We start from the raw sequence: 17,823 nt of genomic DNA, 5'->3' as shown, positions 1-17,823 counted from the left end.
TTTTTTTACCTTAGGTTCCCTGTAAAGCATGGCGGCTGGCAGCGGGTGAGTCACAGGCCAGCAGTGTTTGTAGAGACGCACTGAAGACAGTTCACAGGACAGACTGGCATGAAAGGCGAGCATACATCGCGGAAAGAAACTAGCTGACAAAGATGCTGTGTCTGTCTGCAGAGAGGAACGCGCTCAAACACATGTGCAGCCTCTATTTGTCCGGTCATGCTTCGCAAAGAGGAGGTAGTTTCAGATTTAACTGCAAAAACAAAATAAATGACCCTTCTGGGATGGGCTTGTGAGGAGACCTCGCCCACCTGTGATTTGATGAACTTCAGCTCCATCATTGTGGACTGCAGCTGACATATGTGGACTCTGATCTGCTCTGGAGATCCACTCTGAGTGGAACGACAGCTCTAACCAGAGGTCAGAGATGATGCACTCCACCAATCAGAGCAAAACAAGCAGCTAAAATGACCCACTAAAATACCTGGGCAGCCAATCAGAGTAATAGTATGGTTTAATTTTCCATGACAGGGAATTACACCGATCGTAGACTAGAAACTGTGTTCAAACTTTACTCAGATTTTCCTGTAACTGCAGAAAACACTGGAACATGGAAAAGTAGTATTAGCTTTTGGTGCACATCGATCAGAACACACCCATCTACTTTTATTTTGACGATTATGTCTTGCGCTGTTGTGATCACACTGCTGAATATCTTTCCAACACACAGACACATTAGCAAACACAGCACCGTGTTACTAAAGCAGGTGTTGACACAAATGCACGGACATACAAACGAGGTAAAAGCAGCACCGGCCAAACGGTTCCTTGTTTAATAAAGCAACAGCTAGAACAGTTCAAAGGAAGTCCGCCGAGGACACGAAGCTCTGATAGACGCATAAATAAAAAGTGATGAGGGTGGAACGGCATCGGTGCCGTTGCCAAGGCCGAAAAACAAAATTGGAATTCGGCGTCGCTCCTGGCAAACCGCATCAATCACTGCGGGAGCTCCACATCTCAAACCTCTGCAGTGAACCTAATAAAGCTGTACTATTTAAACGGATTAAGTGCCTCATTGTCCGACTCTGCCGACCGCTGTCTGTGCACACAAAAGCCCCAAAGCCTGACTTGGGCAGAGTTCAGCAGCCGACACCACCCCTCCCCGCCGACTTGTGATCATTAACTATGAGTATTGTTCTCGGAGTTCAGACACAGCGGTGCGTTTGATAACAAGCCGGGAAAGTTTTGGACCTTCATTTAAAACTAGTTTGGAATAACAGCGAAGGAGCTGGTGCTGATTAGCCACTGGTAAATCCTCATCACAGCTAGAGGTTAGCGGGGGGTCAAAAGGTCAAAGCTGAAACTTAAACTGTTACAGCGAGCAGCAGAAAAGCATCATCCTGGGCAAATATTTGTGTCGCGTGATGAAGAAAAAGTTTCAGAGCGAGAGAGCAGGAGGGTTGTCGATTTGCCTTTTCGTTCCCGCCAACACCCCCCGACCCACCCACTCACTCCACCCCTGAAGACCTCACTGTTTGAGCAGCAGATCCCTCGCCGGCTCGACAACAAGCGGGAAGTGGCGAAGAGGGAAGAAAACAGGCATGAGAGGGCTGAAAGTGCCTGTCTGAGCAGCTTAATGATGCAATCTGGCAGAAACACTCCCCCCCTCGACCATACGCACACACACTCCTCCATCACCTCCCCAAATCCCCCTCCCAACCCTGCCTGCTCAAGCGGTGACATCACCTCGCTGAGAAGCAACATGGCAGAGAACAGTTGCAGAGCTGCATGCGGTTGTTGGAAATTTTTTCCGACAGCAGTTACGGTACTTGAAGCCGTGACAGGAGCAGCAGAGATTAGAGACTCCAATTCTCTACTTTCAGTAGAAAATTCAAGGCTGGGTGACGAGAATCCAGTCGTTACAAATCTGGATCTTAAGGAGGGTAAACAGAATGAAACAGATCTTTAACATGTCAAACAAACAGTAGTGGACCTAAAGGTTTCCACTCATTGTCTTGGGTGCAGGGAAGGAACTCGGCGTTTAAAGGTCAGAGTGACATAAACACTAGTTAATCTGACTAATAATTCAGATTTTTCTTTCCACAAGTTGATGTTTAACTGTTGCTTCTGATATATTACACAACCACCTGCCACTGGCCAGGGCACCACTGCTCTCTCTCTCCGTCTGTCACAGGCAGGCTGAACTTAAACAGACGACAGCTGATCAAACCTCGTTCACTGAATGTGTTCAGATTTATTTTATTACTTTTAGACTCATTGACGAGTCGCAGAGAAACTCCAGCTGCTGTCTGCAGCACGAGCAGCACAGCAGCATGACAGCTGATCAGGTGATCGCTCCCTAACTTTGGAAATAAATGGCTGGAAGGTGTAAAAACGGCGACCCCTCAAAGCTGGCTACTAAACCATCAAATAAGATGACAAAATTAAAAAAAACAACCAGAAATGTGCAGAGCCAGCTGGCTATTAGCTGATGTATTTATCTCCCCAACCCAGCATGACCAGTATATGTATACATACAGTATAAAGTACAAATAAAAGTGGGCAATATATTCATAATAAAGTTATTTTACCCCCCAAAGACAAAAAATAAGCCTCAAAAGTCCACGGCCAGTCAGACTATTTCTGACGATAAAAGGAGGTCATAATAAATTTTATTTTTTGATTCAATTTTCTCTAAACTGACTGAAGTATCTCAACTCAACAGACCAAAACACCCAAACATGACTGGCTCCAATTCTACGATTTTTAGAATACAGTAAAAGGCAAAGACTTTTTTTCCAGCTCCGTGTGTTTATTTTCTTCAAAACAATTGAATACACAAATACGTGCAGTAGTACTGTGTGTAGTACTGAGTCATGCAATCCTGCGGTCCAGCTTTCATAAGCTTCCTTAGAAGACAGATGGGGAGTTTAAGTGATCTTACTGGGGGCAGAGAGTAAACTCTCCCGGACAGGCTGACAGGATTAACCCGGCCGGGCTAATCAGCCGGCCGGATGCTGCTGGTCAGAGAAGCTGCCGGCTTCCCATTAAGAAAAAGAACCGGGCATGTATCCAATAATAATGGTTTAACTCGTGCACAGAGATTCACAGAGATCCTCGTGAACAGATTCGACCCCCCAAATAAAGATTTGTCAAAACAACTGACCATCCACCAAAATACAGGCCGGAGAGAGACAGCGATGGTGCCACGTTTAACAAACCAGAACGCAGAAGAAGACGTTTAGTTGGTTTTACGATCCGCAGCATTCTACTCAATCTTAATACCTTTTAACTGATTTTCAGGTCTAATTAGATTCATTGTTCTCCGACTCCGTATAAGAAAGAACCACTTTGTCAAAATACTGGAGGTCCTGATTGTTATCTTAAACCGCTGTAGATGAAAGTCGAAAACCTTACATTAGTGCATTATCGCCTTACATTAGCGTCATCTACGCTAAATGAAAGATAAATAGAGTGAGACTGGTTTTGAACTGGCTTCCGTAGATTTCTGGAGACAGCCTGTAACATAGTGCTGCCTTTATCTTCAAATAAATAATGAGGTCTCATGCGAGTCAGAAATGTTTGCTCTATACTTGCGGTTTTGGTTTTTTTCCCCCTTTCTGCTCTAACTTTTTATGATTTTTCCCCCTATCGCACGCTTCCAGTGGGACAGAAAGAACACGCCGATATATTTTTTTATGTTAATGACTTGTTTTTTTCTTAATTTTGCAGACTTCTTTTAATTATGACTTTTCCCTTTATGTAGGTACATAAAGCAGAGTTGGGTAGAAATTACAAGGAGGACATAAGCCACACATATGTGGCTCACAGTGGTTTGGTCCAGAACCAGTGGACCAACTCCTTTACTTTGCAAACCTGAAACAAAGGCTGTGTGAGACGATCGTCTTTCTACCACGTATTAGAAGAAAACATACATTGCTCATTTTTCTCTGTGTTTTTGATTATGTAACCTTTAGCTGACCACTGGTAGGAGACTGAAGCTGCTCACTTTAAACTGGTACCCAGATGGACCGGCTTGACTTACTTCCTGTTTCTAATCAGGTTTTCTGTATCTAGAAAAGCTTAATTGCTTGTTTTGTACATACTCTAAATATCTTCCTTAAACCTTCCTTAGACCTGACAGCTGTAGGAGCGCGAAGCCTTTTTCCTTTAATAGCTTTTCTCCTCTTCATGCTAGGCAGGAAGGTAAGACCTGCAAGTTATTTTTCTTTTCTAGAATATTTTGTTTGCCGTTTTGGCCACGCCCACCCATACATTTTCAGCCTCGAAAGATAAAATAAACTAGTCTGGACTGCAAACCTCGCTGTAGCACTGGTCCTTCCTTGTGAGCAGGAGAATCATGTGGTGTTTTGAAAGAAAGCCCCAGACTATGGCACCAGTCAAACCCGTCCCCAGCAATCACTGGTGACAAGGGAAAAAACACATAGGAGCCGTTGCTAGCATGCAATTGGTCATAAAGAGGTATACAATGCACCACCGACAACCACGTGAGGTTGAATTGTTTGGCAGCAGGTTGCTGCTGCAGTTTGCATGGAAGACCCCGACTTGTCTCCAAATGGTTGCCAACTTCTGCTGTGCAAAGCAATCACAAGGTAGTTTTTGGTGCAGGGCCCTCTTTGCGACACATCTCACCTAGCAACAGGCAGCAACCACTCACCAACCGGTTGGGAGATATGCATTTCTTACTCACCAGGGGGTTGTCAGGAGGTCAAAGACTGGTCTCCAGGTCTTAAGTTATTTGTTTTGTTGACGACACAGTTGTATCTCAGCACTCCTCTAATCACCTCCCTCCTCTGTACACTGTCAGCTCTCTGTTAAATATTAAAATCTGGATTCAATTCATCTTTTCAAACCTAATAGTAATAAAACTGCGCCTTTTGTTGTGGCTCTGGAAAGTACCTGACCTCCGCCTTGATGCTGATAGCTGCTCTAGGTTACTGTGTTCAAAGTCCAGCAGCGTGGGAGTCACTCTGGACTTGTTACTTATCAGACTGATTTCTAAATCTGCTTTTTACCAACTAACGAACATCTCCAGGTTCCCGCCAACATCACCACCCGCCTCGAATACTGCAGTAGCGTCTGCCTTCCAAAGCCCTGTGCAATCACCAGTGTGCTCAGCAGTCACTTTAACAATACATCAGCCCTACCCTTATGCATCGTCATGTCTCCCGGTTGAGTTCTCCATCTATAAAACCCTAAATGCAGCACAGCTCTTACTTACAAATGCAGAAAACAAACCCAGTTTAAAGCTGACATGACTAGCCACTCGAAAAATCATGAGAAAAAACATAAATGATCAATTAAGCCGCTTATCGTCAAGCAAAAACACCAAAAACCTGCTGGACGCACCTTCAGAACTGGATATACAGCATCTTTTGAGTGGCTGGAAAGCATTGTGCTATTTTTGCACCAACTACACAAAATAATTAACAGAGGAAGTAAATAATCTCGGCCTTAATCAAGAATGAAAACAGTCCTTCACGGTGTGGCTCCACTCAACAACTTTCCTATTAACCGAGCGTTTGGCACAACAAGCTGCAGATATGCACGGCATGATACGTTACCCAGAACCCCTTTCTGCATCCCTACACAAAGCCAAAGAATTAGCTCCCAGAAAATGCTTTCATATAAAAAACACAGGCCTGAACTCCAAATAAACACTCCCAAATCTACTACAGCTACGCCACAGAGCAGCTCGCATAATCACCACAGTCTGGGAATTGTTAACTCAGCTCATTAATAGTTGATTCTGGAGGAAAATATAAGTTTTTACGATCAACGCCCTCTCGCTGGAGCCAGTTAGGTGACTGAGGGGTTTTTTTCACCAGATGCCGTCGAGCTTTAAAGCCGAGCTCTCGGGTTTGACACTGATCGGAGAGACGCGGGAGGCAGAGCAAATGAAAATGCTGATTGGGGGGGTCTTCCGATCGCTCTAATGGCAGATGGAGCAGCCGAAGCCCATTACTCCGCTTTTTACAAATCGCCTGAGCAAGCACAAATGCCATCTCCCTTCAGATAACGCAGAGGAGGCTTAAACGCGCCGTCTTCAGTTCTCATTTCAAACATGTCGAGCGCTCTGATGAAATCTGAAAGGTTAAGTGCTCTGAAATGTTGAGGTGAAGACAAAACATTGAGTTTTATCTGAAAGTTTTTATAACTAAAAAGAAAGCGGATGCTTTAAAGCACAGTTCTGGTTTATTTACATGGCGCACTCTCAATAATCGGCTGTGACTCTTTAGGTCACGCCAACTTTACAGTCTCTACCTCTGTTGTCCAGACTCAGGGGGAAAACTGGGAATGGCTGTAGCTTTAAATAGGAATCCCCACACTGGTTTGTTTACATGTTTGAGGCCGAAGACTCCATTTGTGTCGTGTTTTTGTTTGACAGCGGTCACATGAAAAGATTTTTTACTTGCTACAAGCTATTAATGATCATAAAGAGAGCTGACAGATTATTAATAGAAACAGGAACAAGCTGAATAAACCAGAAACATCCGAATCCTCTGAAGCGAAAGTTGTTCGTTTTGCATCGTTTTCTCGAATTTCTGTGGCACAACTTTGAAATCACCAACAACCGAGCAGCTGAAACAGAGAGATGGCAAAAACCTGAGGCTGGCTCCAGAAGCAAGTCAATCCCCACAGACTGTACAGTTAAGATGTCCAACTTTACAGCAGAAATAAACATGTTTACAACCTTCTACAAAAACGCTTATGGTCTCTATCGCTAATTTACCGTTTCATAATAACTTCAAAGCATAATTAAACCAATAAAACTGTATGCAGGCTTATGACTGCTGTAAATTATGTATGAAAAGGGTGCTTAGCTCAACTTAATGACTTATAAAGCCAAATGAAGCGGGTGAGTTGCAGTGGATGGATGGTCCAAAATTCAAGCTTTAAAGCTACAGTCCGAAAACCAGTGGACAGTGTCGTCTTGGCGTATTGGGAAAGTTGCTGGCGGTGGATACTAAGAACATTTAGAGTTATCAACTTTCTTCAACGCAGAGAGAAAAATGTGCAGCTCGGCAGACAGCAAGACAAATGAGGGCGAAAAAGGGAGACTCAAGGGAGTTTCTTTCCACTTCAAGCATAAAGCTAAATTACACTGTATTCGTTTAGAGTGGGATACACTCAAAGCTCATACCGTAGTCAAAAGATACGAACAGGTCAAACTTTAAGAGTCTTTAAGCTTTTAAAAACAAAAGCTTCTTTATGTTTTTTCTACATGTGAAATGTTTAACATGCATTAGTTAACTTCATGGAAGAAGATCAGGCTGACAGCTATCCTAGCTGAGGTACAAGATATGGCCTTCGTTAAAAGGACACCACAAGCCCTCCTGTTTATCCTCTCAGGTCTCTCACCGTCAACTCCAGCCTGTGTTGTGTTTACTGTCGTTTCACTGTCTGCATATCCTTCACAATGAACTAAGAGGTCAGAATCACAGACTGTATGAAAGGAAAACTGGCCACTGTTTCTTCTTCTTCCTCTCATGCAGGCCCGAGGGAGGATTGGATAATAATTAGACTTGCTCCAGCTCCTTGAGATACAAAGTTGCTACAGCGCTTTCTGTTGCAGATGTCACATAAATACCTCTGAAATGTCTCGGCATCTTATTTGAGGTCGTGTTATTCTGCCTACAATGACAAGCAACAGTCGGCACTCGGTTAAATTGGAAAAAAAGCGAGTTTTCCACTTAATTTCACCTCAACACCGCTAAAGCAAATCACCTTCGGCAGCCTCTGCAGCCCAATCTGCTTTTCCTGCCGGCTTTCTGACCGGACGTCAACCTGTCTTCCTCCCGCCTGCCGAGAACTGACAACCTAAAGCAGGCAGAAACAAACGCCCGCTGGACCCGCTGACATTTCCAGCCCTCAGATTTGTTGTGCTGCGATGCTGACAGTGAGGCCAGATGAATATTTATGCGGCCGCCTCCTGCGAGAAGCCACCCGCCTCTCGGATGACAGCTGATGACAAACATGTGGACGGACTGCACAGAGGAGGAGGCGGAGCCGTATCTGTCAACCTTGTGTTTTCATTCAAGTTCTCTGTTGATGCGTTTACACTTTTAAGAGCCGTCACTTCACCAAGTTGCCCGTTTCAAAAAACAACAAGCAAGTTCGTTGCTTCTAGTTCGTTCACGTCATGCGTGCACTTCTGTGCAAGTCTCTCTGTGACCTTCGCCAGCACCAGAACACGTTTTAATAAAGAACAACAACAAAGGGCCACTGGGGGAAGAGGAGAGAGATGATTTGCATTCAGCTAAGAAAGTGTTTGTGTGTAAAGACGATGCTCTGGGGAATCGATAGCGCTGCTGTTTGGGAAAGAAAACATCACTTTAATTTTGTTTTTCTTCCCGGAGCGGAAAGTTTTTACGTGCTCGCCTGTGCGCCGAGTGAGCTTTATGTTTTATAACCCTTCAGGCTTTTGAAACTATGGAGGGGGGAAAAAATAAAAAAGGAATGAGAAAATAACAACTTTCCTTTCCTAGAGGAGTATTTCCTCTGCTGTAAATTCGTTGTGTTTGCTCAGCTCGACAGGCTGATCATCTCGGGCTCGCGTCACCTCGCTGGATCTGAAGTGCTGCTCGCCTGAGACTGTTTTTAACAGCAGCCGCGTCTGCAATAAAGAGGCAATTTCAGCGGATATTTCTCCGGCGGGAGTCAAGCGAGGACAGCCGGCAGATTTACGTCAAGTGACTGCACGTGTGGAGTCCTGAATCACTGTTCATATCGCTCGAGGGAGACGACGAAGACACCAAATATGAATTTACGGCCCTGCCGTGTGACAGAGGCTCCGCGCGCTAAGGTAGAACCAGCCTCCCTCCATCCCCACAGGCCATAATCTCCCAGGAAGGAGGAGAGAAAATAACATCTCTATGGCAACTGCCGGTCTAAAGGTGAGATGTTATGTTGCAGGGGAAGTCGCTGTGACCACTGCACAAACACAGACTGATATTTATGTCTCATCTCTGAAAAGTTGGATGTGTGGTTTCAGCTCTGCTGACAGGAACCGCAGACTAACTGTAACATCAGAGAGGGAAAAACGAAGCCCTTAAAGTGACATGACAGCGAGGAGAATAGTGCAAGTAGCTTTCTTTACCTGAAGGAGGGGAACAGCAGCAAACTAAAGCAGTTTTGTAAGATCATGAACAACGAGGTAGAAGCTGCTCGAAACCAGCAGAGATGCTGTTCCTGGAAGCGGATAAAGTGCACAAAGGACAGAAAAGTTGATATGAAAAGTACTTTCAGCACATCCATCATTAATAATCTGAACTTTTCAACCCTTCAAAGTTTATTAGCAGTAACCCCTGAAGCTCTGCTCTGAAATCAGTGCTTTCTGTCACATTTCAGGTCTTTGACTATGACTGTGGATCAGAAGTTAGTGAGGGTGGTGTTTGGCTGCGCAGCTAGCCTTCAAAAGTCCCAGAAACTATTCAAAAGATCGCAAAACCTCGTTAATGATCCACACTGAGGTGTAAAACTCATTATGCAGGGGAGGTGGTCAAATGTCGTCTTTATGGAGGAAAGAGTTAAACACCTGAAGCACTTTTACAGATGTGGCAGTTAGCTAGCTCCTAGCTAGCTGTAGCAGTTAGCTAGCAGTTAGCCATCTTCCAGGCTTTACCTGACCTTGGGAGTCTGAACAAAAGGTCTCAACTATCAGAGAATTCTGCTGAAATGTATGAAGTGTATGTATAGTGTGGCACTATAGCAGGTATCTGTGTGATACAACTATGCATCTGGACACACTTGCTAACATTTCCTGATACCTTATCATGATAACCACCCTGCTATCTGAACAGTCATTTCAGACTCCAAAGAAACAAAGTGGAAATGTAAACACGGATGCTTCAAAACGGCACTTAAATGAGCAATATCATAGTTGTTACTGCCATCGTTTATGTACAGTCTGCTCAGTTGACTCTATTTGTGCTAGAAAAAAAAACCCCTCAGTACTATCCATCTTATAAAACACAGGGGGGGAGGGGACACTGACTGAGAGAAAACAGGCTGCACATTAGATAAATGAATTAAAGCATGACAAGTTTACAAGGGGAAAATTGTTTTTAAAAATCTGCAGCTGCACAGGTGACTCATGAAACACTTTAATTTAGCCGAACATCAGCAAAGTCATCAGAGTTCAGATTCCTCAACATGAAAAAGCCCTCTGATGACTTATTAGGACCTCTAGATGTGACGGGTCGGATGGAGACGATCTGTTGGTCAACTGCTAAATAATTTTCAGATTAGCAACTTTGGTTTGACTGCGAGAAAGAAATCAGGGAAGCAAAGTATCAAGTCATCACAGCATAAAAGCCCCAATCAGAACACTCAAGTCCACGTAAACATCATCAGTGTCATCAGCGATGTAAATAAAACTCCTTCTGCAGACAACTCGACTTAAAACTTCACCACAATCATTGAGTATTCACTCAGTCAGCGTCGGAGGGGTATGTTTGTATGTGTGTGTGATTCATTTTTACGTTGCAGAGTCTGTTACAATCTCCAGTCCGAAGGTCGGACCACACCTGGTTTTAACCGCCAGTGTAAAGCCATCACTTGCTGCTGCGGCGCCCACCTGTTGCAGTAATCAGAGCAACATCCGCGCCTTGAATTTCAGACGTTCGACTGCAGTGCAGACATTAATGAGGTACGGGCTCCAGGCTCCTCCCTGGGCATCAGAGCCTCGTCACTGTCAGTGATCATCTCAGCAGATGAAGGCATGAAATTCGTTTTCTGTTATTTTTACACTGCTGACAGATTTCTTTAGATTTTCTTTACAAACTGAGTTGTGCTGTTTTTCTAATATTGACACATCGCAGGGATTAAATGTGCAGTTAAAACTTCTTCACTGGTCATTTAGTCTGGAACTAAAACTCTCTGCAAATGCTGATAGATGATAGATGGCAGCCTTAATCTGGACTCTGAGTACATACAGGTAAATATACAGTTAATCCCTCTGTCTAAAGCAGTGGTGGGCAATTCCAGGCCTCGAGGGCCGGTGTCCTGCAGGTTTTAGATATCACCTTGGGTCAAAATCAGCTGTTTTGGATCAAGGACACATCTAAAACCTGCAGGGACACCGGCCCTCGAGGCCTGGAGTTGCCCACCCCTGGCCTAAAGGTATGTGTGCACCACATGTTGCATCACTACAGACTGCAGAGCAGAAACGGGCCTCCGGCCAGCTCTGATGGAAGCTCACCGAATGAATTCATTCATTTTAGCCACATGTCAGAGTTTGTGAACTCCAACTGAATCTCTGGCCGTTAAAAGAAAATGAAAGTTTAAAGAAAATTAAAGAGAAGACGTGTGAGGCTGCAGGCAAAGAGAGAGAGAGGAAAATGCAAAGGTGTCAGTTTTTAGTCCATAACTTGTACCTGATTCAGTAAAATGTCACCGGCTGAATACATTAGGCTGTGAGGCGGGAGGCTCAGAGAGTGTGGCCTTTTATTAACACTGAGAAATCCCACGGTTCACTTCAGGCTGTTAGGGAGGAAAATGACATCTTTGTCTGCGCTTCATGAAAAATTAATCAGCTCGTTTTCAAAGAATCGCAGAGAAGGAGACATTTATCTGAGCCCGGTGACAGCATTTACATTTCCAGTTTACCTTTTGGGGGATTTTCGTTAATGCAACAAAAAGGCGAGAGGAAGAGAAGAACCGAGCTGGACAGTCAGCAGCTACACCTCCAGGATTCGCTCAGCAAATAAATATCTGCGGTCTTTGGACATTCTGCACACAGCTCTTAAAAACAAACCAAAAAATGTGTTTATTTGCGTGCATGATGACATCTCAAATTACTCAAAAGGAGAAAGCTGGGTTGGACGCAGCAGTGGCGTTTCCCAGAAGATCTTGATTCACAGCGAGCTGTCGGAAGGATCAGAGCTCCATCTCTGCACAGACGCTGTCACTCAGCAGGAAGCTTCTGAAAATCTGCCAAAAACGTCACATCACATCCTGTTCTGACAAACTCCGAGAAGCGAATTCATCTGCAAAGAAACCGAAAGACCTGCGGCTGAAACTCTATAATAATTATCACGGTGGAAGAAATTGCCCTGTACAGTTAAAAGGATCAGTCGGCTGCAGGATGATTGATTCTTTAACCGTTCGTGTGATGGACAAAACAATTATTCAGTCAATAAAATCTGGGAAGCCACCGGCCGATGTGCAGAAACAGCCACCGTTTCAGACTTTTCACTGCAGACGGCGAAATCTGGGCCAGGACTTCCACTTCTGCTGGTCACTTGCAGAAAGCTCGCACCCACACGCCACTAAAGCCTTCAAACTCAGAGTTCACCAGAAAGCTGCCGATTCTGCACATTCACATGCAGATCTCAGTTTCCTCAGATTGAATTATTCAAGACTTCACCAGCCACGACATAAAGCCTTAAGCACTGCCCTAAACTGCACCAGAGCCCTGTGGAAAACTGATAGTCACGCAGTGCTAGCTCCAAACAGCACTCAGACCTCAGATCTGCTTTAAACCACGTGAACTTAGGCGGCCCACGTTTCCGAGAGATGAATTCTGGGAAACGGCCCTACAGATCCAGAAGACTGCTCACGCTCAGATTCACACTTCTGTCAGTTAAACCTGTTGCCTTTGGGTCGAAATACGGGCGATAAATCACAGAGAAGGAACACTGGAGTACTTTTCAAATATCAGAGCTGAGAGGAAGCGCTTCTGCTGAGCCACGGACAGAACGAGCTTTCAGGAAAGAAAGAAAGAGGGAAGAGTGAGCGCTTCAGAATAACAGACTCACTGCCGAAGTCTCACACAGGACTCTTATCAGGACCAGATGTGAGTGAAGCAAGAGCGATTTTAACATCAGCCCAAGCTCGCCAAAGGGTTTCACTTCTCGATTCAATGAAATGTGACACTGAAGTAACTTTCAATACGTTCTGCCATGAGATGAATACACTTACAAACCAATGAAGCAGCTCGCTTTTGCACGAGCGCGCCCCTTCGAAATCTAAAAAATGAAACGAGCTGAAGCCTTTCACTTTTTTACCCAACGTGCCAAACAGGTCAGCGAGCAGCTGGACGTTCGCAGCCAAAGTAAGAGCTTCAGTTATCTGCTGATTAATTAATTAGACAGTCATCGTCGTGTATCAGTTCAACACGGCTGACAGCAAAGAGGAGAGTCAAAGACCTGTGAAAATTATTAGATAACCAGGAAGCTTCAAAAAATAAAGAAATACAAAAAAACATTGTGGATGTGGAACGTTAATTGTGTAGCTGCGGGATAGTCGGACATCGCGGCCTAAGAAGACTGGTATGCCTTTAATTTTAGAATCTTTCTAATGCAAAGAATCGCCCTCTCCTTGATGTCAAGGAGAGTAAGTTTGAGACAATGTGTCAAAAGTGGAAAAAGTCTGTCTTTGTTTAGGGTTTGTTTTCACACCTAGAGACAATTTCCTATCAGCAATTAATCTGATGTGCACGTCTTTGGACTTTGGGACAAGCAGGAGTACCCGGAGCAAGCCTGAGCAAAGGTAGACTCCAAAAACTGGACTGAGAAATGATGCGTTTAATGTTTCCTGGGCTGTTTACAGGCGACGAGATGCCCACAGAGCTGACTGGCATGTGCCCTCCTGGCAGCTGGTGCAGCGCATAATGAAAGAAAACGGAAACAAACCTAAATCTGCATCAAAACTACAGCAGAGACAACAATGCACGAGCACTGCAGAGCAGCTGAGGTCAGCCTGGTGTGTGTGTGTGTAATCTGCAGTGTGTTGGGATGGACAGCTTGTTATCTGGGCTGGACTGCAGAGCTTAATATTCAGCCAGCAGCCAGATTAGCTGAGGACAGCCCGTCAGTCTGCAGCTGCACGACGAGCGCGGGGTTGTGTGTTTCAGCGGGAGTGTCTGTCTCTGTGAGGACCGTGTCCAGGCTGCAGACCTGCAGGGTGAGGGGTGTTTGCGACATTCGTTTCCCAGCCCTTCTTCTCCAAAATCAGATCCAGCAGCAAAATGAAAGCGGTGCTCTTAAACTCAGACTGGGGAGAAGTCAGTCAAGCTTCTATTTTCTCCAAGTCTGATAAATAAAGTTATTATTAAAACATGCCACATTTGTGCCACACCCAGAAGGTCTCCTGCAAAAACTACAGACCACTAAGAGCCCCAGCTATCCCAGGATGCACTGCAGCGATGCGATAAGTCAGCGTCCGAGTGAGAGGTCGCCTCCTCTTTTATCTAAATCACAACTATTCACCGCGCTGCTCAATCTAGCGTCCGCCCAGCAGGCTTTAAAATTCATTCTCAAGTTCACACCTGTGCCCTGATGGTGCTCAGAACAGAGGGAATTCTGGGAAATGTAGGAACTGTTGGTAGGGTTTGAGCAGAGAGGCAGGCTGAGAGAAAAAGCAGAGGGTTTGTTTTTTTTGTTTTGTGCTGCCATCGTCATCACTGTGAGCATCCAGGTGTCGACACAGCTTTACAGGAACTTTGTGCCCATGAGCAAGGCACTCATCCTCCAGGTATATGATCCATTATCCTCATACTTCCTCAGAGAGCATTTTCATGCAGTGTATAAGGGGGATGTTTGTTCCATCACCTGAAGCACTTTGAGGATGCTTCCCACCACCTGATGACAGTTAGGGGGGAAACAAGAGGGTGTACTGCCTTGCTCAAGGGCTCTTCAGCAGGATACGAGGTCCCCGTGAAGCTCTGCCTTCACCTGAGTGCTGACAACAGCGTTTTCTGCCACCACTCCCCCGAGGCGAGAGGCTTCAAAGCATGGAGGAGGGATGATGCGTGGAAATTGAAAAATTAGGTCAAAGTCTGCAGGACGCGGGGAAGCTTTGCATCCGCCGCCACCGCAGACTCTCGCGCCATCAACAAAGCATGTAAATATTGCAGCGGGGCATCTGACCCCGTTTCCCAGAGACGCACTTGTTTACACTGGAGGAACTCCGAGTTGGCGGTTTATATGTGCAACCTTCCCCGCCCCATCCATCCCTCCTCTTCATCACCACTACTTGTCTCATCTTTTCAGCGTTCACAGCAGCAGTGGTGGAAACATTAAAATGCGATGTGTGCATTCAGAGTCAGCTGTTACAATCTCTTCCCCTCCCTCCCTCTTCCTCTGTGCCGTCTTCTTTCTCCATACATGGCCGAGCCTCACAAAGCCTCCAAAGACTCGGAGAGAAGCAGGGAAAACACTGCTCGCAGGAAGCTGAAATATGACACTATGATACTCTCCAGGCTGAGAGTGAGTCTGCAGCAATGTGACATATCAATCTGAAGTAGAAGAAGAACAAGGAGGAAGGAGGGGGAGAAAGAGAGGGAGGAGGTGGTGAGGGGGCTAATGAGAAAATCAATACCCAAGCTGCATTTCAGTATCTTGCAAAACAACCCGATATAGCATGCTGTAGTGTTATTGGGGGGCGCAGGAATATAATGGGAATCATTCATCGCCCCTCTGGAGAAAAGGCTGCCTGGCTGCGGTGTGTCATGTGAAAAGTGTGTCTCCTAACAGCTGCATGCTGCCTGTGCACCATCTAAGCAGCGTGCAGGGCTCTGCTCAACGGGATTTTATAACAAAACCTCTCTGACAACAACTTTCCTACTGACAAACACAAACCTCCACAGAATTCCCGGGATATCCCCACAGCAGGCTGCTGTGTGCCTCCTGCGCTCCAGTGAGGCTTCAAAGTGCACTTTATGGGTTGTTTATCAGCCGTGATGGAAAGATTCATGCACAGATCAACAGATTAGGGGTAAAAATGACACATATTCTTTGACTTTTATCAGGAATTAGCAGAGCAGCGTGGATGTGTGTGGATTTTGGAGACGTCACCTGACTCTGGGGAATTATTGTAGGGAATTTTTGAAAACCTGAGCAGACAAAATAAAGCAGTTAAGTGTTAAAAGGTGATGTACAGCTGGATTCAAAGGTGAATGCTGGCTGTAAAGTGGCTGTGTTTGGACTCTGGGACACTATGTAGAGTAAGGATTGATGAACTCCTTCAGATAATCAACAGTCTATGAATAATGAGGAGCCCTGCAGGCTTCACTGCAACAATACCGTGGAGCTCTGGTGCACAGCAGCCACTCCAGTTCATCCAGAGCACTTTATGGGATGTTTATCTATTATCTGTATTATTCCCATGATACCTGGCGTCAGGTGACGTTGTGTGTCAGTGTGGGGGAGAGAACCTGCAATGATCTCCTTTCAATCCAAGAACCCCCTAACAGCACTGTAGTCTGTCCACAGCCAGTGACAGCTCTGTTTCCATTTCACTGCCACATCTCCTGCATCCAAATCCAGATCAGTCAAAGCAGTCATTGTGGCAGCGTGTGTGCGTGTGAACAGACATGCACTTGAACTTGTTGGAGCTCAGCACTTTATCTCCTAGCAGTTCAAACTCAGCAAGGACAAACAGTCCCAGAGCAACAACAGCAGTAGAGCCCCGGCAGAGCCGCCGAGCTCCGCGGTGAAACCCAAGTACTCACCCTCGGATAACTCCAGCTCCAGCTCGGCCAGTTTGGCCCGCACCTCCGCAGGAAGCGGCACCGGGTCCCGGTCCGCCATTCCGCCGTTCCAAACCGACTTAAATATCTGTTTTCCGGCTGTTTCTCCCTGTTTCCAGTGCCCACGCTGCTCCACAAACCACAAAAATCCAAAGTCAGTCACACCGAGTCCGTCAGCGTCGCTCCGTGTGCGGCAGCGGCTCTGCGCGTTCTCCGCAAACCAGCGTCAAGCTACAGCTAACACTGCAGAGCTGCTACCGGAACCTGTATTTTCAAAATAAGATCACAGCGTTAAGACCAATGACTGTAGAAAACAACTGTTTTGCCCAGTCCGCTGCCTGTGGCTCTCACACCCTCCAAATTTAAACCTGAGTAAATCAGACTCACAGGCTGGCTTTAACTAAAAGTTACGAGCTAATAAATTATAGATTAAAAAATAAATCTATGTTACTTTTGTGATACTTGGATTTTTATTTTTGTTTTAATTTAATTTCCAGAATAAAGTATGTTATAAAATGTTATATGACTATAAAAGCAGGTTTATATTTTTAGTTACTTGTTTCCTTATTTTAAATAAAAATAGGTAAAGCAAGAGCAATCCAGGCAAAAAAAAAATCTGAATTTAGTTAAAACACTCAAAGAAAGGCGTCAGGAAGATTATGTAATTTTTTTTAAACTGAGACATTGAAATGCATTTTATTTACTGACTGGTTTTATAGATATATATATTTTGGAGATTTTGACTGTTTATTTTGAACATTCTCCTTTTTCTACGGTTTGTTCTCACTGCTTACCTCGTTTATACTGACAAGTTACGGTTCACAAGTGTATGTCTGTTAAAAGTAAACAATATGATGCATTGCTAAAAATATCGGATGTATGTTGATAGCTAGTAAGAGTAAATTATTTTTGAAACAACTTTGGGAGATGAATAAATTCAAAAGATCCAAACCCCAGTGCTGTGCTTTTATTTTGAATGCAGATTTTGTTCTCTTCCTGTCTCACACCTCTTAATTATTGCCGCCTTCACGCGCCTCACATACACAATTTCCCTTTAGGTGATCCTAAAGATCCACGACTGAACTCACAGGAATCAATATTTTTATTCCGATCGATTTTCAGTCAAAGTTTCAGGAGTTAAAATGAAAACAAAGTGCTGCTTAATATTTTCACACCATGAACAACACACCGGTAGAGGGCGCCACATTCACTTTCTCTCTCACAAACACAGACACACACAATCTGTTAACCTGACTCTGTCATTTATGTTAATTGATAAGATGGATAAATGTCAGCTGTAGTTCATGTGCTTTTGAACAAGTAGTCTGCGA

At 44.8% G+C, this 17,823-nt stretch overlaps 1 protein-coding gene across 1 annotated transcript in view; it reads right to left on the bottom strand.

The window, feature by feature from the left end:
- The window catches only part of LOC102210792 (disco-interacting protein 2 homolog C-like), a 194,199-nt gene extending 177,462 nt beyond the window's left edge, over positions 1 to 16,737 (bottom strand). The window contains exon 1 of the mRNA XM_013915755.1: positions 16,475 to 16,737. Coding sequence (XP_013771209.1) covers positions 16,475 to 16,553 — 79 coding nt within the window. The 5' untranslated portion in view covers positions 16,554 to 16,737. The remainder of the gene's footprint in view (positions 1 to 16,474) is intronic.
- Between the last annotated feature and the right edge of the window lie 1,086 nt (positions 16,738 to 17,823).

Source organism: Pundamilia nyererei, unplaced genomic scaffold (genome assembly GCF_000239375.1).
Source record: "Pundamilia nyererei isolate P.nyererei 1_Seehausen unplaced genomic scaffold, PunNye1.0 scaffold00358, whole genome shotgun sequence".
Taxonomy (NCBI): Eukaryota; Metazoa; Chordata; class Actinopteri; order Cichliformes; family Cichlidae; genus Pundamilia; species Pundamilia nyererei.
This window is presented reverse-complemented; position numbering and strand designations above follow the sequence as displayed.